The following is a 25,021-nucleotide window of genomic DNA, read 5'->3' as shown; positions in this document are numbered from 1 at the left end:
GAGCACAGGTGTGTGTATATTCAGAGCCACGGTGTGTGTTTCAGAGCCCAGGTGTGTATGAAGGAGAACATGATGACCTTGGGTTTTGGCTGAGTGAGGAGCCTCTGAATGAGGAGGCGCGCCCCCGGCTGGCGGAGGAAGAAGAGCATCCTGATCCTGCTGCTTCCACATTTCAGTCACGCAGCTTTGCTCAGATTTCAGATGAGGCATGGACGATGTGTTTTTTTTTTCTGTCGCAGACCGTATCTAATGAAGAGAAATCGCGCTTGGCATCGATGCTTTTTGCATGTTTAGGGGATTCATTGTAGATAAATAACCTTCTGAGTGCGTATTTGTCTGGATAAGCATTGATTGCACCAACAGAGCATCTGCACCTCGTCGAGAGCGACACAAAACAAGAATCTCCTGCGGATCGTTTCATCATTTTACACCTTTTTCATGCAAACCATACGAAGATAATCATATTTTTGTTGATACATTTGGACTCAGATCGATTTGACATCCATATATTGCGATGCGTATCCTCCAACGCAATGATGCTGCGGTGCAGGAGCAGTGAAGCAGCCTGAGAAAAGATGCTGGACAATGTGCTGTCTGGGTGTTACAGGACCGTATCAGTAATCTAATGTTGCTAATAAAGGGATTCATAGAGAATTAACCGTATTTTTTGGATAATCTGCATTAACTGCACACTCGTCGAAAGCGACAGAAAAACAGACCCCCCTGTGGATGGTTTCATTTTTTTTTTGTACACCTTTGACGTGCAAAGTATACAACAAATCTGCATTAATTGCACACTGCACCTCGTCGAAAGCGGCAGACAAACAGACCCCCCCTGTGGATGGTTTCATGTTTTTTTTTTACACCTTTTTTCCGTGCAAAATATACAAAAATTTGGACACAGATTGGTTTGATATCGACACACTGCGATGCATATCATCCAGCAGCATGATGCATGTGAAATAGCCTGAGAGAAGGTGCTTCTGGACACCGTGCTGTCCCGGTCCCCGGTCCTGAATGCACGGGAGACAGACACCGACCCGGGTGTCACCGTCAGCCCCGGATGCTGCGCCGAAGAATGGGATACGCCGACCCCTCGTCGGGTAAAGACATCCTCGGCAATAGGTCTCTTTGTTTTATATTCATTTGCGCATTTGGACTTGTCACGCTATTGCAACAGATTCTCTATGGAAAAAACTACATCAAGAGGTAAGTGTTGTCTGTGTTCAGAGACAATGGGCTGTAGTGAAGGCCTTGGTGTTTACACTGTAAGGATTTAAATGCATTCATAGCCCTTTTAATGACTGAATGACGTAAATAATGAGTGGTAACATTACAGATTGTCAGTATGGGAGTAGTCTGTCTGAAGATGCATGGAGAAAACAAGCTTTCATGGCTGGAAAGAAGAAAAGCAATTAACCATCCATCTTTTTTTCCCAGTAGCATTTAGAAACCATTGGATTTATTTTGTTGATATTTTCTGAAAGCGAAGCATCACATTCATGCCATACACAGAGCTCCTGCAGCTGTGTATGGTAATGTTTTCTCTTCCTTTTTTTACCCCCCCTCCTCCAAAGATCTTTATTTGATTTTCTTGACTGGTGGTAGCCTACATCTTACAGGTATCAGGTTGAGGTTATAATAAAGCAGCTTGAAGATATTGTAGCCGATGATGATGATGAGCACAGACATGATGAAGATGATGTGTATTTCTTATTGGTCCCTGTTAAATAAATCACGTCAGCAGTCTGCAGGCAGCACTGCAGAGCCAGGTTTTGTAATAGCTCTGCATCATGAGTCTGGGTTGTTGAGCTGCTCCACTTTTTGCACAAAACACCAATAAAAGCCCTTTTCTTCACACTCTGAGACACATTTCAGTGTGAGACGAGCAGATGCTGAGAAGCCGGGATGTTTTATCTTAAGGTGGTTACAGGAAATGAAACAAAATGTGAAAACTTTACCCCCCACCTCCAGATATTTTACAGCACATATATGTTCAAGCAAAAACATATATATGGTGTAATCTGAAAGCTAACCCCCCCACAGCTAAACCCCCCTCCCCTGGTACTCAATGTGGATTCATGGCATCTCCATCACTGCGGTGTGAGATGCATGAATTCAGACACACACACACACACACACACACACACACACACACACACACACACACACACACACACACACACACACACACACACACACACACACACACACACACACACACACACACACACACACACACACACACACACACACACACACACACACACACACACACACACACCTTTCAGGCTCATGCAGCAGCAGCCATTTTGCTACAGTCTGTCTGCACACACACCCCGTAATGCAAGTGGGGGAGAGAGAGAGGAAGGAGACGAGCGAGAGACTGAGCGGGAGTGGGGGAAATGTGTGAGTGTGTGTGTGTGTGTGTGTGATGCAGAGAGAGAGAGAAGACGTCATCTTATGACATCTCTTCAAGCGTAAACAACCAAAAAGCAGCCCACACCATCACTGCGACCACACCCAAAAGAATGACTCAAAATACAGAAACACCTGCACCATTTCCCTAAAACCCATTTACCTTCATTATGATGTTTGTTTAGAGTCAAACCCAACATTTACAGTCCTGGTGCTGAAGATTTTAAACCATCATTCAATACCATTCACTCTATTAGGGCAATTTACTGTGTCAAGGCTGCAAGGAGCAATTTAATGGTCCTTAGAATCTTAGAAATAAGGTAAAAATTAATGTGTTTAAGGCGTTTATGTCTGGAGAGCCCAGAGAAGTTTTCTCATATTCTCCCTTAAAGAAACGAACTATGCTTTGAACATATGAAGCCTCTCAGATCTCTAAAATGAGTTACAACATCCCCATGATGAGAGGATTGTGAATCACCTGCACCAAATGGGCCTCCTCTGATCATTTCCCCGTGATGTTTTTGCAGTGAAAATTGAAGCATTATAGGCCAAGATATCCTGAGTTTAAGTCTGAATTCAGCAGTTCTGATAAGACACAGACAAGTGTGTGTTAAGAACCACACCCAGACTCTTTTCTTGCTAAAGTACTGGTAGGTATTTTCAGGGAATCACAGGAAAAACATCTGTGCAAATTACCGTCATTTAAAAAGAAGGCAGCAGAGGAGACATGTGGATGCTTAGATTGAGAGAAAGCTAGAAAACATCTTTGCAAATTACCGTTATCTCGAAAGGCAGCGAAGGAGACGTGTGGGGGTTAAGATCGAACGAAAGCTTAGTAAGTAAACGTTTCATTAAACTTACATGAGCAGCTCACTTTACATGACCTGAGGGCAAAGGGCAATGCTCTTAAGACGCTCAAACGTTCCTATAAGTGAGGAACATTGTGAACTAGAGTCACATTAATCAACGTGATGTCGGCCTTCTCTTACTTTAAGATGAAGTATATGTCGGATTGTGAAATGGCAGATTCAAGAGGAAAGCGTATTAAATGATCCCAGTGAGTGACACACTTCTGCAAATTAAGATATGTTTGTTTGACTCTTTTTGACTCAAAGAGGGCGATATTTAAGAATAGTCTCTGGCCCTGCATCGGGTTGGTTTGTAACCATCCAAAAAACAAGTGGATTTGCGACGTTTGATAATCATTTGATCATGTTATATATATATAAAAAAATCTAAAAATGTCCCTCACAGTTATCTGAGAGGTCAAGGAGACATATTTGAAATGCTAGTCTATCTCCCCATCAGTCCAAAACTCAAAAATAAATACAATTCACATTATATAAAACAAAGAAAAGCAGAAAATCCGGCAGAAAAAAACCTAAAACCAGCAACTATTTGACATTCTTATTCTTAAATGATGACTATTATCTATTGGCTTCACCTTCACATTTTGTAACTCTGACTGTATGTTGTGAGCCCCTATGTATTTGGGCTGGATCTTCACTATTTTGAGCAACCTCTTATGTGTTTTTAAGGGCTGTACATATAGACTTTGCACATTGCAGCACATCGCTAGTTCATAATTTATAAGATGCAGCACTTCCACCAGCCATTCCCTGTAAAAAGAAAAGCCAAGAAGGGAGAGCTCCCATCAAAAACAACCGCGTTACATTTCCTGTTTTCATAGAGACAGTAAGGTGGCCATCTTAAGGAGCTCTTGGTTTTTACAGGAAAGACCTCAGGGCATATTATCAGACTGTCAATGTGCCAGAGATACTCTTAAAACAAGCCAAGTCACTAAATCCCAGTCCTTCCTGCTTTCAGGTCCCATTAACGAGGCTCGGGGCAGAATCAGAGCACACTAACTCGACTCTTGTTGTTGTTTCTCCGATCTAATGCTTGGATTAGTGTCTGAACCGCGCTCATAATTGAGTCACGGGAGATAAATGGTCTCTCTTAATGTTTGAGTCGAAGACAGTGGATTGATGTGTGTGTCCAAGGAAGCCACATGAGATTGATTAAGGTTTTATCCGTAGCCACAAGATTGGGAAATATCCGTTTATGTATTATTGATTGGTTCAAGCTGTAAGGGAGTGTTCTGTGAAGTCCACTGAGACAAATGTAACATTTGTGATATTGGGCTATATAAATTAACATTGATTGATTGATTGATTTTGGTGACGATTAAAGAGGCCCTATTATCCTTTTCCCTTTCAATACAATACAAAGGGGCTTTATTGGCATGACCACATTTGAAACATAGTATTGCCAAAGCATTCCACACAAGGCGTTATAACCAGGGGTGCACATAACTTTCTCAGTGAGGTACTCAGATGAGTACCTGGAGTCAGTGTTTGGTACTCCAACTTCTGGCTCCACGCGACGTTATGAGATGAAGCCCTCTGTATCGCGAACGTAGATGGGGGGTGCGAGTGAAGTACTTCAGGAGAGTCGACGGGGGGGGGGGGGGGGGGGGGGGGGGGGGTGGGGGGTGGGGAGGGGGGGTGCTAGTGGAGTACTTCAGGAAAGTCGACGGGGGGGGGGAGGGGGGGTGCGAGTGGAGTACTTCAGGAAAGTCGACGGGGGGGAGGGGGGGTGCTAGTGGAGTACTTCAGGAAAGTGGACGGGGGGGGGGGGGGGGGGGGGGTGCTAGTGGAGTACTTCAGGAAAGCGACGGGGGGGGGGGGGGGGTGCTAGTGGAGTACTTCAGGAAAGTCGACGGGGGAGGGGGAGGGGGGGTGCTAGGAGAGTACTTCAGGAAAGTCGACGGGGGGGGGAGGGGGGGTGCTAGGGAGTACTTCAGGAAAGGAAGTCGGGGGGAGGGGGAGGGGGGGTGCTAGTGGAGTACTTCAGGAAAGTTGACGGGGGGGAGGGGGGGTGCTAGTGGAGTACTTCAGGAAAGTTGACGGGGGGGGGGAGGGGGGGTGCTAGTGGAGTACTTCAGGAAAGTCGACAGGGGAAGGGGGAGGGGGGGTGCGAGTGGTGATCAGCTGATTTTGCGCAGTTCCCCAGTGTGTGCGCAGGGCACAGTAGGGGGGGGGGGGGGGAGTCTCCCTCCGCAGCCGGTTGGCGTAGTTTTGGCACAATTCCGTTGTACATACCGACGGTAACAGCAGCCCCGTCTGTGCACACGGAGACCGACTCTGTCGTCCAGTGATCGAAGAGTCTTCTGGAAAAGCTTCACAAGTACGTCGGTACGCAAATGCGCTTAGTGACACAAGTGACGGTACGCATTTCAGATTTTTGCCGCGCATGCGTACCTGTTATGTGCACCCCTGGTTATAACAGAACAAACACAAATGTCAACAATACATATATGTATAACACAACAGCATAACACAAAACATACTGTAGGCTATATGCCAACAACGTGCAAATAAAAATATATACACATATTATTCCTCTTGTGTGTTATATAGGTTTCTGTGCAGGTAAACGGTCTGCTAAGGCTAAAATTGGCTGGCTAGCGTTCCAACACATTGTACGTGATAGGCTAAGGGGCGGGACATCTCTAAGCGGTTGACCAATCACAACAGAGCCGGCCAGCTAACCAATCAGAGCAGCTCTGGTTTCACACTGATACATGAACTTAAAAACGAGTAGAATACATTTTAAGATACATGCTAATATAAATCATGCAGGTTTGATGAGCTTTTCTGTCAACCTGTCCTCCTAAAGCGAGGCACAGACACATTTCTGATTCTCGTGGGTGCAGCTGTTTGCAAAGTGTCATTGAGGAGGTTAAGTGGCACTGAGAAAATGCGCCTGCAGATCAGTATTGTCCCAGAATAATGACTGCTCGATCACATAAAGGCTCTCTGGATTCAGATTTAGCACAACGCCCACTGAGCACTCTCAGAAATGAGTCACACATGAATCATATGCATAATAATCAGCTGGCAACGGGAGAAAATGGTGTGTTCACAATCGCAGTTAAACACCCAACCTTTAGTATGTAAAGCAGATTTTTAAAGGGTTCAACAAATCCCAGGTGTTTCCAAAGCCTGATATTGTTTATTTCTCTGTTCCATTGACCTGCATTTTTGTCCAAAGAAATACTCAAAATACAGCAATGTGCCATGCCATTTCACTAGGTGACATTTTTCTTGATTATAATGATGTTTCTTTTGAGTCAAACCCGACGTCCAGAGTCCTTGTGCAATAAATATTGAACCAACTAGTGATGTATTTAATTATTGAATAATTGGTTGTTCTAAAATAGGGATAAATGTGCATCCCAGTTTCTCAAAGTCTAAGTAGTATTCAGTCCAAAACCCACAAATATTTACATAAAAGGTGGGGTAGGTAAGTTTGAGAAACCGGCTCGAGATACACTTTTTGTTATATTCCATGGAATGCTCTTAACATCCCGATAGCAATGAATATCTGAAGTGCTTTGACAAAAAATCCATAAAAAAATGTCATCTGTGGAAGCCGTAGTACTGTAAAAAGCACGACCAATCATCTGAGCCGGCCCGGCTAAAATAACTGGATGGCCTACCTGCCTGTCAGCCTTCCATCTGTGCACAAACTTATCTCGTGCCCTCATTGGTCATGTGCGCGTTCGTGTGTGTTGGAGGAGGGGCTCTGTAAGGAAGTGGGAGATTTTTTCTGGCTGTGTATTTTCAAATTCTAGCGCACTCGAGCTGGTTTCTCCATTCTTACCTACCCCACCTTTAATATAAGATAAAACAGAAAAGCAGGACATCTCCATATCTTAGGAGGCTTAAAACTGCATTTTTTTTGACATTTTTGCATGACTTTAATGATTCACTTATGATTAGAATCTACTGCTCTCCTCATCTCTCTAAAATTAGAAGTAGTTACAACATCCTCTTGATGTGAAGGCTATGAATCACCAACATGTCCTCTGATATATTCACTGTGATGGTATAGGGAGAATGTATGCAACAGAGACAAGAATATCCTGACAACATATAGTCCTTAACTTGGGATAACCTCTGTTTTCATCACCTTAAAAAGTGATATACTGCATAAAAGTATGTCCAATAAAAGCCTCGTAGAAAGTCTGTTGGCCTTCTCGTCCTCTGCAGTCATTTGCAATTCACAGAAACACTTTCCACAAGTTCTGCGCCTCCCTTAAAGCCCTGTGATTTCCATATAATCAACACTCCTGCAGGGCAATAAAGCCCAGTGTGAAGGTTTGAATCACACCTAGCATAAATGAACCATTGAAACCATGACGTCATTAACAGGAAATCCATTTTTTTAACCATGTTTGGTGTCATACTTTTTTTCTTGAGCCAAAAAAGCTGGTCCCCCTCGTGTGTGTGTGTGTGTGTGTGTGCGTGCGTGCGTGCGTGCGTGCGTGCGTGCGTGCGTGCGTGCGTGCGTGCGTGCGTGCGTGCGTGCGTGCGTGCGTGCGTGCGTGCGTGCGTGTGTGTGTATTTAAGAAAGTGTGAGTGAACACATGGGCGTGGTTGGTATGTTTTGTTTGCACAGCTAAGGAACCAACAAACCCCAAATAAACGTACTTATTTTTGTTACTAGTGCGCAACAGTTTAACCGACTCAAAGGGGACGAGACAGGAAATTGGACCGGTCCCGTTAATTTCTCGGATGACGGATCTCTGAAGCCGGCCAGAAATGGGAGGAAAAGGTACCTTCACCTGTGTGCACAACACCTCTGTGGAAAGAGAGTGTGTGAGGGAGAGAGAAAGAGTGTGTGTGTGTGTGTGTGAGAGATATATATGAAGTAACAAATACATGGTAGTTGTGCCTCAGCCCTGCATGTGACTGGGCTTCTCTTCAGATGCTACAGACAGTTGGAGCTGCAGCACATGTACACTTTTTTTGCTGTTTTTTTCATTTTGAAATCTACAGGTTTAGGAAGTTTTATGAGCAAGGAGGGTGGACGCCATTAACACATATTTAACTCTAACTTAACCTCTGCATGTTGACAGATGTTTCCGTCAGAATTTTCAGCCAGATTCAGAGACCGTAATAGTCACACCCTGCCTATCCGATATTAAGAAGAAACAAAAAAAAAGGTAGGACAGTCTGAAGGCATTTTTTAGTACTTTCACAGAAACCCAAGAATGCCTCTTTATTTGTCATTACTCTGAAAGGTATAAACTCTCATATTTTTTCAGTGGTGGTTGCACTTCAGATTTTGCTCTTGCATGTTGTCTGATCCCGTCCACCTCGACTTCCCCCCAAATCTCCCATTACCCCCAGAAGCTGGTTGAAAAAAGTCTCCTGTTGATGTACTGGCTTCTCTCTCCCGTACGTCTGTTTCCATCCAGCACCCATTTGCCGAATGCTCTCAACCTGTGTGTCATGTGTTCTGCACAGCTGTGTGTTTATGCCATAGTGTGGACACTTCTCTCTGCTCCCCCCCCCCCCCCCCCCCCCCCCCCCCCCTATCTCCCCCTTCTCACATCTGCATTGTCTCTCTCTGCAAACCTGGATTTTTAAGTCCCCCCTTTTCTTTAATCTCCTTGGTACAAAAAGACAGAAAAGTGCAATATTTTCTGCACAGAAAAAGCTTCTAAATTGTCTCATTCTGGATTGGTTTTGAACCCCTAAAACACCATAAGATGAAATTCTGTCTTGCTGTTAGATCCAAACTGAGAACACTTGCAAAGGTTTCATCATCTTAGCTAAAACAAGTGTTTGATTTATTATATTGATTATAGTAAAAGCTCAGAAATACACTGCATCATCAGGTGGATGTAGACAACCAGTTTCATTGTTCCATATTTGTACGATTTCATCCATGCATCTTGTTCCTTTAATGCATCCCTCCATTGTATTGCTCGCTGTGTTCTTTTATTATAATTATAATTATAAGTTCTTTAATTTATAACTCGCTCCTCATTTACCTCCACAGCCACAGGTAATATTGTGCAATATTACCCATTTTCCAAAATGCTGCACTCCATCTTATATATATCTGATGTGATTAAAAAAAACAACATTCATTCTTACAATTACACATTGCATTAAACATTCAAATTAGAAAAATATATTAAATTCAATAAAGCTTAACTGTCCCTGAAAGGAAATTCTTGTGCAGCAAAAAAAATGCAGAAATGTAATGTTTATAGAGAGGCGAAGTCCCGCCCATCTACTTCCGACCCATGGGACCTTATTTCTGAAAAAGTATGCATTGAAGTCAATGGAGAGAGAAAGATTATCTCTCGATCCCGTTTGAATTGTGCCACGAATTACACATATGATGTTTGTCAATCTTAAATAATAATTTCCAAGTCAAAAAAGTCACAGTTTGTTGTAAAACTGTTGAAATATAAGACTATGAAAAATACGCAACTAGAAAGACTACAAATCCCAGAGTCCCGGTCCCGCATGCTGGCTCTTACGAACCGACTAACTCCCCTTGTGTGTATGTACAGCTCTCAACATGCCCAGACTTGGAGTGATTTTCACCTCTTTTAATACTTTCCGCCTCATTCTGAAAGAAAGAAGTGAAATGTGCCAACGTGACGGCCGTCTTGGTGTGTGGTGCGAGACGGGAGATGTAGTTCATTGAGCGGTTTCACACAAACAACAGTGTTACTTCACAGTTTTACGACACATTTTAATTTTTTAGACTTGCAAAATTATCTTTTAAATTGACAAACATCATATGTGTAATTCGTGGCACAATTCAAACGGGATCGAGAGATAATCTTTCTCTCTCCATTGACTTCAATACATACTTTTTCTGAAATAAGGTCCCATGGAGGACCCCCGGAAAGGGAGGGACTTCGCCTCTCTATAAGAAAACAACTAAATAAAAACAAGCAACAAGAAACATTCTGTACATATGGCAGCAACAAAGACACAATATGTAACGCATTATAGCAGAAAGTAACTAGTAAACACGACTCAAATGTACCTCAGAAGGGTTTTATTTCATTATATGACTACTGTAGATATTACTGATTTAAATGAAGGTTAAAAAGAATAGTAAAAATAGCTTTATTGATCAATTTCTTTATTTTTGGCTGCTTAAAATACGTTTATTGAAGGATGTTTCCGTGGCCCTCTGCCCAGGTCTAAAGAAAGAAATTAGAGGAGAGACTATTGACTAAATGTTTTTGGCGGACTTGAAAACATAATGTACATTTTGCACATTTTAATGCCGGTTTGTTCACAAAACGCCGGATTTAAGTCTTATTTTAGTCATAATTCAATTAACCTTCCTGCTTTAACATTACATGGCAACTTTTCTTTAGCAATACAATACTTTTTTAAGTCTTCCAAGTAAACACTTTCTTTATACGTGGTAAAAAAACACCAATAATTAATCCTTTCAACTGCCACTAAAAGCCACCATACCGAAGATTTGTGTTGCCATTTCAATGTAATAACTGTTCAAAGTAATTCATTAGATTATTTAGCTGTAGTTAAACATATGAATGACTCCCTATATGGTCTCCAGTTTCCATGAACATCTGTTTTCATATATTTATGTGCACAATATATGCAAACATGTCAACATTTCCAGCATAATTGACTGATGAAATTCGTTTTTTGCAGCTAAATGTGTAAATATCCTGCCTTACACAAACACACACACTCTCTCTCATACTAATATGCACTCGAAAATATACCCTGCTATTATCTTATCCTCCATTTTAACAAATCTATGCTCTGCAATCAACTCCTTTCCCCTTTCAGACTAATTTCTGCTTCTCTCTCTAAATCAAAATGCAGCATTTAAATCACATTTAAGTGGTAAACCATGCATCATAACTAATACATAAGTAAAAATATGAGAGGTGTTATTTTTTTGGTTGAGACTAAGATGTCATCTGGTGCAAGTGTGCAGAAAAGTTCCTTTAAGTGACGCCTTAAACCAGCTGCATCACTTCTGTCATCTGCCATCCCACAATGCAACACTGATAGTCAAGTATTTCATTGACATTTAGCGGTAAAGCTAAGTTATTTCTTTTTACATATATATTGCATTTTATCTCCACAGTCTATTAGCTCTGTTGACTGTGTTGTGTGTGAGAGGTGTAGGCCGGGCATGACGTTGTTTTTCCCTCCAGGTATCTGGAAAACTACGATGGCTCATATGAGTACAACTCCACTGCATGCAGGGAGCTCAGACAGGAGATCATGGACGTCAAAGTCCTGTCAATGTGAGTGTTTACTGTGTGGAGAGAATAACGTCTTTCTTTCCTTTAGGTGATCGTCTGACCAGTGGCGTTTTTATATGTACAAAAGTGGTGGGGCACGAACAACTTAGGCTGCTTTTACACGGGAACGTTTGCGTTTATGCACAGTATGCGCTTTCAAAAAAGTCTTCCGTTCACATGCATTCGTTTCATTTAACGTGTCTGTTCAAACGAGACCGCTGGAAACGCTGTAGTACATATGCTGGGACTGTAAGTGGCGCTGTAAGTTCCGCCAAAATACACCAAAAGCAGCGAAGAAGACCCCGCAGCAGCCCCGCAGCAATGTTGCCATGGCTACCCTTCTGTGTATGCCCCGCGGTGGATTTAGCAACATGTAGTTTATGTAGTTCTCCATGTCCACTTGTTGCTGATGGTTGTGGTAGAGGAGCTGTAGATTTTGCACTAACATCTGTAGCATGGTCAGTAGCAGTAGCACTAGCAGTAGCTACTGACAGTAGCTACTGGCCCTGCTACAGCAGTGAGCAGGAGAGGTGGGGCTATCGTTATTTTTTCAGGAAATATTCGTATAGAGGCGATTACACAGACTCGTTTGACCCCCCAGAGCGTTTCGTTTGCAAATCTATCCACCTTGGGACCCGTTATCGTTTGTGGGGTCCGTTTGTTACGGCCTCGTGTAAATAATAGGGCTATCCGCAAGAGAAACTATGCAGATACAAGCAGTTTCGTTCTCGTGTAAATGTGGCCTTAGATGTGTACATATAAGCTTCTGGTGCTTTTTTAAACACGTAAACAAATAGCTCTAGCCATGATAGAGAGGGGGGGGGGGAAACACAGACACTCATCACCGAGGTCACAATATCAATCGATCCAGCAGAGCAATAGCCTATAGGCAAAACACAGAAGATCAACAAAAGATATGACATAAAATGACCTTACCAAAGCTGAAGTTAGAAGATTTGAATCGCTATACGCTGCTCTCTCTCGTCTCCTCTTCACAAACAACTACTATTTTCGCGGCACACGTACTTACAGCCAATCAGCTCTCTGAATTATGAGATGACGTTTGGTAGGTAAGGCAGCACAGTGCCCCTATGGTGATTATTCTTTTGCCGCACACATTGAATAGAAAAATACTCTGAGCATGCGCAGTGTAGTTTTTACAGCACCCATTCACTTTGACAGTGAGAGAGAGGGGCATGATCGGGGTTTGACCCACGTCGCTCAACACAGCTCAATAGGCACACTGTAGACACTAATTAGAAGAACACAGACTAAAACAGCAATGTACAGACGAATCAGATGATTAAACATGATCTTAAAATATATTTTAACATGTATTTTTTTTGCATATTTTGGGAATTATTATTCGCATTACTTTCTGCTGACACTAGGTGGGGCTGTGCCTAATGATGAGTCGCCACTGCGTCTGACTCCTTTAAAGTGGACCTATCATGCTATATTTGAATAATATAGTGTAGGACCATACCTATATAAGGCATATTTACACTTTTTTATTTTCAAAATACCAAACAGATCATGCATTTTAGCCATGCCTCATTTTGCTCAATTTGAAAAATGTTAGCTCTGTTTTTGCAAGGGCTGATTCTGTGAGAACAGCACCATCTAGAGGCCTGGCATATGTACTACAGCGTCTCCAGCGCTTTCGAACGGCAATGGCTGTGGCTGTCTCCTCCTGATTGGTGGAGTTGGCCCAATAGCCGTAGCGCCACCGTCCTCACGTCAGGACAGTGTTCAAATCTGGATCAGTTTTTATCAGATCCGTTGCAGCCCCTTTTTTAGAGATTTGGGTATGGAGGAAAATAGAGAGGGTTGTGTTTTCTGACACTTGGTGAGTTCCCTGGAACACCGGGGACACATATTCATGTAGAAAAGACGTACAAAAGTGCATTTTGCATGATAGGTCCCCTTTAAGGAGAACATGTACCACGGCCGACGGGTTATTTTCAGCAGTTTCGGTTAAATGCATTCAATTGTATAGGACATTTTACATTTATTTCTTATGTTTATATCATTATATATATTTTTTATTGCATTTAAAAAATGTTTTTCTTATTTTTTATATTTAAAGGGGACCTATTATGCAAAATGCACTTTCTGATGTCTTTTATACTTAAATATGTGTCCCCGGTGTGTCGGGGAACTCACGCAGCGTCAGAAAATAAAACCCTCTCTCTTTTCCTCCGTACCCAAATCTCTAAAAACGGGGGAACAACGGAGCTGATCCAGATTTGCTGCCGATATGACGTCAAATCGGCGGTTGACCCACAGAGAGTTGCTATCAGAAACAATGCCTGTCGTGTTATGGACGTAATCTCGTCTTTGTTTACATTAGCATCGCTAACACTCAGAGCTAACCTGTACTGTGTAGAGCACATGTGTTTAAAAAGCAGGAAATAAAAAAAGGAACTCACCTTGTGATAAACCCGCAAGAGAAAAAGCATTTGAGCTCCATACTGGTTCAGAAATAATCCTTGATGTGGTTTAGAACAGGATGGCGTTTTATCACAGCAGAATCTAACTTTATCTCAGGTAGAATTCTGATCAGGCATTAGCTCCGCCCCCGGTGAATGTTTGCCTAGGGCCCCCACAGACTCTAGAATCGGCACTGTTGATGGTGATTAATTTATGATGTATAACTTCCTGAATATACTTGAATCTTAAGGAAATATGAACTACAACTCTCCTTCTGTGTGTGTTACCTTATAAGATGTTGTTAAATGTTGTCTATGTACCATGAGGTCTGTGAAAAACTCTTTATTGTTTTAGTATGTCAAAGATTTATTATGTGGCACGGGGACTTTCTTTCCACGTCCCATGAAAACTAGAATAGAGATTATAGCGAGGCGAAGAGCCGTGCAATTATCCTCGTTAAGCCTTTTTTAACATTTCATAAGTAGCAGCAGAAAAAGCAATTATAGATATCAGAAATTGCTTTTTGACCAATTACAATTTCAACTAATTAGGAACGACTAGCAGCTAATGATGTCATTTCGAATGCAGTATTCTTAACGATGATTAATGACCGGTTAATTTGAGATATCTGTGATTTAAGAACAGCTAATTATCGTTAACAATGGATTCCTACTTTGACTCAATGACACATATCTATTAATCAATGTGTGAACTATCATTTCCAGGAGTGAAAACTAAATAGGTTCCTACTGATTAAACGTATGCTCACATGCTAACAAGCTAACAAGCTAACAATGACAATAATTACAGACCAAAAAGGGAAATGTTTTTTTAATTTGATATACAGGCGGGTTATAAAGCAAACATTCTGCTCACAAGTATTTTAATCATTATCGTGATTTATTCTATCAATCAATTTCTAGTCTGTTGATTCTTATCAGTCAATAAAAGCGTTTTCCATTAACCTGAAAGCAGCTTTCCAGATAAATCTGAACTGATGTTGATTTCACTCTCTTTTCACTTTTTAATAATCGTTAGTGATCAAATGGCAGAGACTAGATTATCTAATAAATAGCAAACACCAAATCCCCACATTAACAACGGTTAAATCTAATCACATGACATGTATTTCATCGCCAGCACTTTACAGCTGATATATGTCCTTCTCACACAGATGGCAAACGTACACACACCCTTTACTCAAGTAGAAGTACAGATACTCGTGTTTAAAAATACTCTGGTGAAAGTAGAAGTACTGACTAAACTTCTTTACTCAAGTAAAAGTAAAGAGGGCTTTGAAATGTACTTCAGTAAAAAGTACCCATAACTAGCAGCTGTTTTAAAGAGTACCTGACCTCCCTTTATATTAATAGAACAATAATGTCATTGTTAGCTAATGAATGTTTCCATGCTGAACAACGGCAACATGACAACGTTTTCATTGGTCCCTCTTCTTTAGAGAAGACCAGGAAATGATGGATACACGGATCGTGTTCAAATCAATAGGCACGCAATGACTCTAAATAATAATGATCACGCCACCAAACACACATTCAAACTAAAGGAACCAGCCTGTTTGGGAAATGTGAGAAGTAGAAAGTACAGGTATTTGGGTTCAACATGTAAGAAGTAGAAAGGACAGGTATTTGTGTTCAAAATGTAAGAAGTAGAAAGTACAGGTATTTGTGTTCAACATGTAAGAAGTAGAAAGTACAGGTATTTGTGTTCAACATGTAAGAAGTAGAAAGTACAGGTATTTGTGTTCAACATGTAAGAAGTAGAAAGTACAGGTGTTTGGGTTCAAAATGTAAGAAGTAGAAAGTACAGATATTTGTGTTCAAAATGTAAGAAGTAGAAAGTACAGGTATTTGTGTTCAACATGTAAGAAGTAGAAAGTACAGGTATTTGTGTTCAAAATGTAAGAAGTAGAAAGTACAGGTATTTGAGTTCAACATGTAAGAAGTAGAAAGTACAGGTATTTGTGTTCAACATGTAAGAAGTAGAAAGTACAGGTATTTGTGTTCAACATGTAAGAAGTAGAAAGTACAGGTATTTGTGTTCAACATGTAAGAAGTAGAAAGTACAGGTATTTGTGTTCAACATGTAAGAAGTAGAAAGTACAGGTATTTGTGTTCAACATGTAAGAAGTAGAAAGTACAGGTATTTGAGTTCAACATGTAAGAAGTAGAAAGTACAGGTATTTGTGTTCAAAATGTAAGAAGTAGAAAGTACAGGTATTTGTGTTCAACATGTAAGAAGTAGAAAGTACAGGTATTTGTGTTCAACATGTAAGAAGTAGAAAGTACAGGTATTTGTGTTCAACATGTAAGAAGTAGAAAGTACAGGTATTTGTGTTCAACATGTAAGAAGTAGAAAGTACAGGTATTTGTGTTCAAAATGTAAGAAGTAGAAAGTACAGGTATTTGTGTTCAACATGTAAGAAGTAGAAAGTACAGGTATTTGGGTTCAAAATGTAAGAAGTAGAAAGTTAAAAGTTGTCAGAAAAATAAGTAGTGGAGTAAAGTACTGATACCAGAAACATGTACTTAAGTACAGTAACGAAGTATTTGTACTCCACTTCTTCCCACCTCTGGTTAAATCTAATCACATGACATGCATTTCATGGCCAGCCCTTCACAGCTGATCGATCTCATCTTCTACTGCCAGTTTTCCTGCAGCTCTCTATAAATAATTATCACATTATGGAGCAGACTTCAGATTCAATGAGCCGCGCTGCGCTGGCTGAAACTCGAGCGCTAACGTTTCCTCTGGTATGAATGTGAACATTGTCCAGTGACCTTTTGTGCGTGTCCCTCGGTCTGCCAACACTTTAATGTCAGATGCATTCTGGGTGCTCGATGGAGGGCCGCGAGGCAGAGAATAGCTGCCGTCACTCTGCCAGAAAAAAGCAGTTTAATGGAGCCTCCCCGAGCGAATCACATCCCAAAACCTCAGAGGAAGAGGAAGTCCAAGGGCAGCTATTAACAGACAGTGTGAAGCCTGGCTTTTTATTATAGTCTATGTTGAATACCCCAAAGTTTTATGATAGAAATGTATAATAAGGGTCCCCAGCACATAGAAACTACTGGACGCTAACTTGCATATGTTGGGTAATTAGCACAATTAGCACAAGTTGCGTTAATAAGCCTATGCAGACACAAGCAAAAAGAATGGCTTGTGCGATTTGGAACATTTTGGAGTGGCTTTGGAGGTTATTGAGGATGCAGAATCAATTTCTGACATTTTTAGGATCAAAGAGTCCCCTAAAACTTTAAAATCGACTCAAAATGAATCAAAACAGCCCACAGAGAATACAAATATGGCCACTTTCTAATTAAAACTGCTATTTCTGACACTGAAAATATCCGAAATTCATTAAACATCACCCACATAAGCACTCCGAAATTGTCGTCTATGTTGAGTACCCCAACATTTTATGATAGAAATGTATAATAAGGGTCCCCAGCACATAGAAACTACTGGACGCTAACTTGCATATGTTGGGTAATTTGCACAATTAGCACAAGGTGCATTAATTTGCATTAATAAGCCTATGCAGACACTAGCAAAAACAATGGCTTGTGCGATTTGGAACATTTTGGAGTGGCTTTGGAGGTTATTGAGGATGCGGAATCAATTTCTGACATTTTTAGGATCAAATATGGCACATTTGAGTCCGCTAAAACTTTAAAATCGACCCAAAATGAATCAAAACAGCCCACAGAGAATACAAATATGGCCACTTTCTGGTTAAAACTGATATTTTGGACCCTGAAAATGTCAGTAATTCATTCAACACATTCAATAACCCACAAAAACACTCAGAAATGGGCTCAGAAAGCCTGGCCTTGTATTATAGTCTATGTTGAGGATGCTGAATACATTTCTGAAATGTTCAGGATACAAAATGGCAGTTTTAAGTCCCCTAAAATTTCAACAAATGAATCAAAATCAGCCCACTGGGAGAACAGATATAGCCACTTACTGGTTAAAACTACTATTTCTGATCCTGAAAATGTCAGAAACGTATTCAAAATCCCTCAATAACCTCCAAAACGACTACAGAATTGTCCAAATCGGCCAAGTCATTTTTAAGCTATTGTCCGGATAGGCTAAGCAACTTATGCTCATTGTACAAATTGCCAGCCCAACATATGCAAGTTAGCGTCCGGCAGCTTCTATGTGCTGGGGACTGTACTATACATTTCTATCATTAAACCTTGGTGTACTCAACATTTCTGGGTTCAAAGCAAGACTCTATGAGCTCGTAAACAGACTATTAAGAAGTCTGGATCCTTTAGCAATGATAAGGTTTTCATTGCATTTTAATTTAATGTTTGTGTAAACGTTATTTGACCCAATGCATTTTAATGTGTAGCGAAGTATCTCAAATGAGCTCCAGGCAGAGATGGAGTACTCGAGTGCCGATTTTCGGGACTCGTGACTCGACTCGGACTCGCGCACTGATTGACGCGACTCGGACTTGGACTCGTGAATTCTCGCGCACGATGACTTGGACTCTTCTTAGGTGACTCGGACTCGGACTCGGACTCGAACACTCCTTGGGTGACACGGACTTGGACTCGGACTCGAACACAGGTAATGATGACTCGGACTCGGACTCGACTCGGACACTCCTTGGGTGACTCGGACTTGGACTCGGACTCGAACACAGGTAATGATGACTCGGACTCGGACTCGACTCGGACACTCCTTGGGTGACTCGGACTTGGACTCGGACTCGACTACGACTCTCCCTTGGTGACTCGGACTTGGACTCGGACTCGAAGAGTGGTGACTCGAGAGTGACTTGGACTCGTGAATTGGTGACTTGACTACAACACTGGCTCCAGGCTTCTCACTTTTCATTTAACCCTTTTCCAGGTTGCAACGGCATGACATCTTAAATGATAGTGGTGTTATTATTATAACCAGTTAACACTTTAGGGATCCAGGTATGGTAACTTCTACATTTTGACATCTACACATTTGAATGCCCAGCTTGGTTGATGGGTCCCTTTACTTTAACACTTTTTACACAACAGGAGTCTACGACTATTAAGAAGTCTGAGCAGGCTTCTCACTTTTCAGTTCAACCTTTTCTAGTAGGGTGTGACATCTTAAATGGTACCATAGTGGTGTTATTATTCTAACCAGTTAACACTTTAGGTGCGACGGAGCACAGAGTAACTCCTGCAATGTTCTCCCCCCCTCCCCCCCCCCACCCATTGTGTGTCTATTTGAGTCGTTTTTATGTTGTTTCTTCGATTTACTACCCTTGTAGAAACATTAATCGGAAAATACATGGCCATGGGTATCCTTCCTCATTCCACAAACCTCTCTGCCTGTCTGCCAGGGTCAAAACCTCGGAGCTGTTTGAGAGGTGGAGGAACCTGCAGGTGTGTAGGTGGGCGCAGAGCAAGGAGGAGACCAGCAACTTCAAGTAAGAGTTACTCAGAAACAACCAGAGACGGTAAAAGTACACACATCCTTTACTCAAGTAGAAGTACAGATACACGTGTTTAAAAATACTCTGGTAGAAGTAGAAGTACTGACTAAACTTCTTTGCTCAAGTAAAAGTAAAGAGGGCTTTGAAATGTACTTCAGTAAAAAGTACCCATAACTAGCAGCTGTTTTAAAGAGTACCTGACCTCCCTTTATATTAATAGAACAATAATGTTGTCATTGTTAGCTAATGAATGTTTCCATGCTGAACAACGGCAACATGACAAGTACAGGTATTTGTGTTCAACATGTAAGAAGTAGAAAGTACAGGTATTTGTGTTCAAAATGTAAGAAGTCAAAGTAAAAAGTCGTCAGAAAAATAAGTAGTGGAGTAAAGTACTGATACCAGAAACATGTACTTAAGTACAGTAACAAAGTATTTGTACTCCACTACTTCCCACCTCTGCTGAGTTTTAAATAACCTCCCCTCTCCTCTCTCCTGCAGGATGTCTCTGTCTCGCTGCTGTAACGCTCCCTCCTTCCTCTTCACCACCAAGAGGAACACTCCTGCAGGAACCAAGCTGCGGTACGAGGTGGACACCAGCGGGATCCTGCCCATCACCGCAGAGGTCTTCAAGATGTTCCCCGATGTGAGTTCATGGTTAACAGGAGAGATGGCAAAAGTACACACATCCTTTACTCAAGTAGAAGTACAGATACTCGTGTTTAAAAATACTGTGGTAAAAGTAGAAGTACTGACTAAACTTCTTTACTCAAGTCAAAGTAAAGAGGGCTTTGAAATGTACTTCAGTAAAAAGTACCCATAACTAGCAGCTGTTTTAAAGAGTACCTGACCTCCCTTTATATTAATAGAACAATAATGTCATTGTTAGCTAATGAATGTTTCCATGCTGAACAACGGCAAAATGTAAGAAGTCAAAGTAAAAAGTGGTCAGAAAAATAAGTAGTGGAGTAAAGTACTGATAACAGAAAAATGTACTTAAGTACAGTAACAAAATATTTGTACTCCACTACAGTACTTCCCACCTCTGGTTAACAGGACTGTTTGGATTATTTCAGACATTTTTTCATGTAAAAAAAGTACTTTAAAGTGCGTTTTCCTAGTTGTAATTTGTTTGTATTTGCATCTAAATGCAGTATGCCGTTTTCAATCAGAATCAGAATCAGAATCAGAATCAGAAACATGTTTATTACCAGGTAGGTTTACATGTACGAGGAATTTGACTTGGTGTCATGGTGCATACATAAAAAATAACATAAAAAAATATTAAAATAATACAAAATATAGTAAAATATCACTGAATTAACGCACAAAACAAAGCGCACCAAAACACTGTGATATTAGTAGTTTATCCGAAGTAATTATCCGAATACTTCCTCCACGACTGCTTTATGTTCCCCCATATATGTTGGCGTTTGTATAATTCTACAACTGGTTTGGTGATTAAGATTTACTGATTTCCATAATGTCTGTCTGAAAACCTGTCTCGCATATTCCTGACTCTACTAGTTCTTAACCTGTTGAGCCCTGAGCCTGTTTTTCAGGTTTCAGGCTCGAAAATGACATGCCCAAAACAAATGACTACAACTTAACTTCTAAAAGGGTTATATGAATAATTTCTTTTATCAAAGCAAGGTTACATCTGTGAGTTGGATGTAGAAGTGTCAGAATCAATATAGATGTTTCTGTGTCAGAGTAAATTCAGATGGAACATAGCAAAAAAAGGTAAATTCTTACCTCCGCCTAAAGAAAAAACATTACTTATAGTGAAAACCACCCTTGAATGATGGGTTAGTAGACTAAAAGCTTTAGGAATCCAAAGTATAACATATAATAAGTACCCTGTATCAAGATTGAGGCAAAACAAGTTAAATTTGATCTTTTTAGAGAGGTTTAGCAAAAAGAAGTTCCAGGCGGAATAAGCTTTCGGCACATTTGGGTACATCTGGTTCCATCAGTGCCATTTGACCTTTTTCAGGTACCAGACTATAAAAATGGTGTATTACATTGAATTATCACCATAGGTATTCATTCCATCCAAAGAAAACAAATTAAAACTAAAAAAATTAATAAAAAATAAAAAAATAAAAAATAATTACGACGGGGTCTTTGGGGCTTAACAGGTAACGTTTAAATGCAGGACTTTTCCTTGTACCAGAGTATTTTTACGCTGTGGTATTAGTACTTTCTCTTAAGTAATTATCTGAATAATCCTCCACTACTGCTATATGTTCCCCCATGTTAGCTTGTTTAACTTGGTCTGGTGATTAGGATCGTTGTAATGTCTGTCTGAATTTAACAAATTGTGTCTTCATTCAGGATATGCCATATTCCAAATCACAGTACAAGAAATGTGCTGTTATTGGAAATGGCGGAATCATCAAGAACAGCAAATGTGGAAAGGAAATCGACTCGGCAGATTTTATTTTTAGGTATTCAGCATATAATCATTTTTTGTTATTGTCTTTGAATAAAACTCGGACTGGGTGAAATAGTTACTGTTGAAATGCCGAGCAAAGCAGATGTCCTAATTGAAATTATAATAACGTACTAAGTGAGTTTGAAACCCTGCTTTCAGATATATTAATGCTTCATTTTTAACCACATTGTTGATATTTGTGGGCATGAATTAAATCGTTTTGGCAGTGATATTTATTTGTTCTCTCTATGGCCACTCCCAGGGTCTGTATGTGTTAAAATAAATGTTAAATTGGTGGCTTTAATGCAGCTCTACCCAACCTGACTCGACATGTGGATAAAACACGTCTAGTTAAAGTCGCTAAAGTATCATTGATTAGTCTGTTTGATTTATTATAGAAGCCAAACTCTTGATCACACAGCTGTTAAATGATTGATTGTGCATCTCACCAGCATGCCTAGTTTGTGTAAAGTCAAATCAAATGTATTTAAACTCCTGTATCAGTGGACTTGTGCTTTCTTTATTGCAGGTGCAACATCCCACCCATCAATGAGAAGTACTCAGCTGACGTTGGCTCTAGAACAGATCTGGTGACAATAAACCCGAGCATTATATCTGAGAGGTACTGTGAATATCTGAGGGTCTGAGGAAGAATCTCACACAGTCTGTTTTCTTTTCTTTTGGATTGTATAGTGTTAGAAAAATCTCACTGGTCTTCGGTTTGAGCTTCAATCTCAGGATCCATGTATTTGTGATCCTCTCAAGAATGGAAGTAGTCATCACATACAGAGCATCAACTAGTTCCTGAACAGTGTCCTTCACATGCTGATATACAAGAGAGGGAGTTACACAGTCACAAGATGGAGGGATACCGGTTCTTGTAGGTAATCGTAAATTGTGTCATGTACAAAATACTGAGTTTTTTTCTCAAAATGTTGTTTTTTTCTCAATATCTCAAAATTCTGACTTTTTCTCAAAATCTCAAAATTCTGACTTTTTCTCAACATCTCAAAATTCTGACTTTTTAAAAAAAAAACTGAATTTCTCTCAAAATTCTGTATTTTTCCTCAAAATTCTGAATTTCTCTCAAAATCTCAAAATTCTGACTTTTTCTCAAAATTCTGACTTTTTCTCAAAATCTCAAAATTCTGACTTTCTCTCAAAATTCTGACTTTCTCTCAAAATTCTGACTTTCTCTCAAAATTATGTATTTTTTCTCAAAATTATGTATTTTTTCCTCAAAATTATGTATTTTTCTCAAAATCTAAAAATTCTTACTTTCTCTCAAAATCTTAAAATTCGGAATTTCTCTCAAAATCTCAAAATTCTGACTTTTTCTCCAAATCTCAAAATTCTGATTTTTTCTCAAAATTATGTATTTTTTCTCAAAATTATGTATGTTTTCTCAAAATCTCAAAATTCTTACTTTCTCTCAAAATCTCAAAATTCTGAATTTCTCTAAAAATCTAAAAATCCTGACTTTTTACTCAAAATCTCAAACAGTGTCCTTCACATGCTGATATCCAAGAGAGGGAGTTACACAGTCACAAGATGGAGGAATAGAAAGCAGTATTCAATGTTTACTTCAGATTAGCTCCACGTCAGAAATGAGCATGCTTGTCATATGTCTATCTCCATAGAGGCTGAATCATCATGTTAATCACATAGCTATCATATGCCTCAAACAGTCCTGATGCTCTTCTAGGTAATCATACATCCTGTTATGTACACAGCTACAGTTGGGATACCTTTGTTATCATGTTACTCTCATATTGGAAGAGGACATTCAGTATTTTCTTCCCATCATATACTCTAAATCTTCCTCCGCAGGTTTCAGAAGCTGGAGAAATGGCGGCGACCGTTCTACGAAGTCCTCCAGAACTACGAGAACTCCTCGGTGGTTCTTCCCGCTTTCTACAACACCCGAAACACCGACGTGTCATTCAGAGTCAAGTACATGCTGGACGACTTCGACTCCCAGAGGGGCGTTTTCTTCTTCCACCCGCAGTACCTTCTGAACGTTCAGCGTTTCTGGGCGGTTCAAGGCGTCCGAGCTAAACGTGTTAGCAGCGGTTTGATGCTAGTCACCGCCGCCATGGAAATGTGCGAAGAAGTCCATCTCTACGGTTTCTGGGCGTTTCCCATGAACCCCGCGGGCATCTTCATCACTCACCATTACTACGACAACGTCAAGCCGAGGCCTGGTTTTCACGCTATGCCACACGAAATATTCAACTTTATTCACATGCACACTCGTGGGATCCTCAACGTACACACAGGGCCGTGCACGTGATCCCCCACTCTCAGTAAATAAGACACTATTTTCCTCCCTTTTTAAAAAGAGAGTCGGCCTTCAGAGCGTCTCACTTATTCCACGACACAGTGAAGGTTGCTTGCTTGAATTGTCAACATACTTCTCTTTTCGATGTGTATTAAGTTGGGTAACACTTTAGATTAAGGTACACTTATTCACCATCAACTATCAACAAACTACTAGCTTATTTGTTATGAACGAGACTTCACTTTAAAATAGGGAACATATTCTGAGTTAGAAAAAACACATTTTTTGTTATTTGGACATAATTAACACTTCTAGTTCCATGTCTTGTTACATAAGAGTAGCCCATATTTGTTAGGTGTTAATATGGGAGAATTACTATTCTTGTGGTACTGCTACTGCATATTGAGCATATTAAGACTCTTAACTAATGGCCTAGTACTGGGAGAATATGGTCATGTAGAATAAGGCATTAATAAGTGTTTTATAATGACTAACAGCCAATATACTGCTAACATGCATGTTAATTAACAACTAGTTGATGGTGAATTTGTGTACCTTAATATAAAGTGTTACCTTAAGTTGATCCGATCACTATGGTAATCTCTGACTTTCTGACCATAGGGTGTTTGGTTTTAATGTGAAAGTGGTCTTCATAGTGATGTTGTGTCTGTGAGGTTTTTCTAGTGGCTCCGCTGTACAGAGGTGTTGTTTTCTACTCAACGTTGCTCAGATATTTAAGCTGAAATGGGTCGCAGTGGGTGCCCCCCCCCTCACCCCCCCCGCCCCCCCCCCCCCCCCCGTCTTCTCTCTTTATCCCGGGCACTCTGTGGGTGTGGCAGCTTTGTGTGTTTGTGTAAAACAAAACCTTCATATCAGCAAAAATAAGTTAAA

At 40.5% G+C, this 25,021-nt stretch overlaps 1 protein-coding gene across 2 annotated transcripts; it reads left to right on the top strand.

Moving 5' to 3' along the window:
• The first annotated feature begins 175 nt into the window (after nucleotides 1-175).
• Nucleotides 176-24,624, top strand: st8sia5 (ST8 alpha-N-acetyl-neuraminide alpha-2,8-sialyltransferase 5). Of its 2 annotated transcripts, XM_034126080.1 has the most exons (8): nucleotides 176-1,209; nucleotides 7,933-8,040; nucleotides 11,441-11,533; nucleotides 19,320-19,406; nucleotides 19,914-20,058; nucleotides 21,750-21,862; nucleotides 22,379-22,471; nucleotides 23,680-24,624. In XM_034126080.1, the coding sequence occupies exons 1-8, from the start codon at nucleotides 1,064-1,066 to the stop codon at nucleotides 24,140-24,142; spliced, it is 1,248 nt and encodes a 415-aa protein (XP_033981971.1). In that variant the 5' UTR covers nucleotides 176-1,063; the 3' UTR covers nucleotides 24,143-24,624. The 2 variants fall into 2 exon arrangements, with proteins under 2 accessions (XP_033981971.1, XP_033981972.1); XM_034126081.1 differs by lacking the exon at nucleotides 7,933-8,040.
• The last annotated feature ends 397 nt before the right edge of the window (nucleotides 24,625-25,021 follow it).

This window comes from Trematomus bernacchii, unplaced genomic scaffold, assembly GCF_902827165.1.
Source record: "Trematomus bernacchii unplaced genomic scaffold, fTreBer1.1, whole genome shotgun sequence".
In the NCBI taxonomy this organism is placed as follows: Eukaryota; Metazoa; Chordata; class Actinopteri; order Perciformes; family Nototheniidae; genus Trematomus; species Trematomus bernacchii.
Note: the sequence above shows the minus strand (reverse complement) of the source record. Positions and strands in the feature narration are given on the sequence as shown.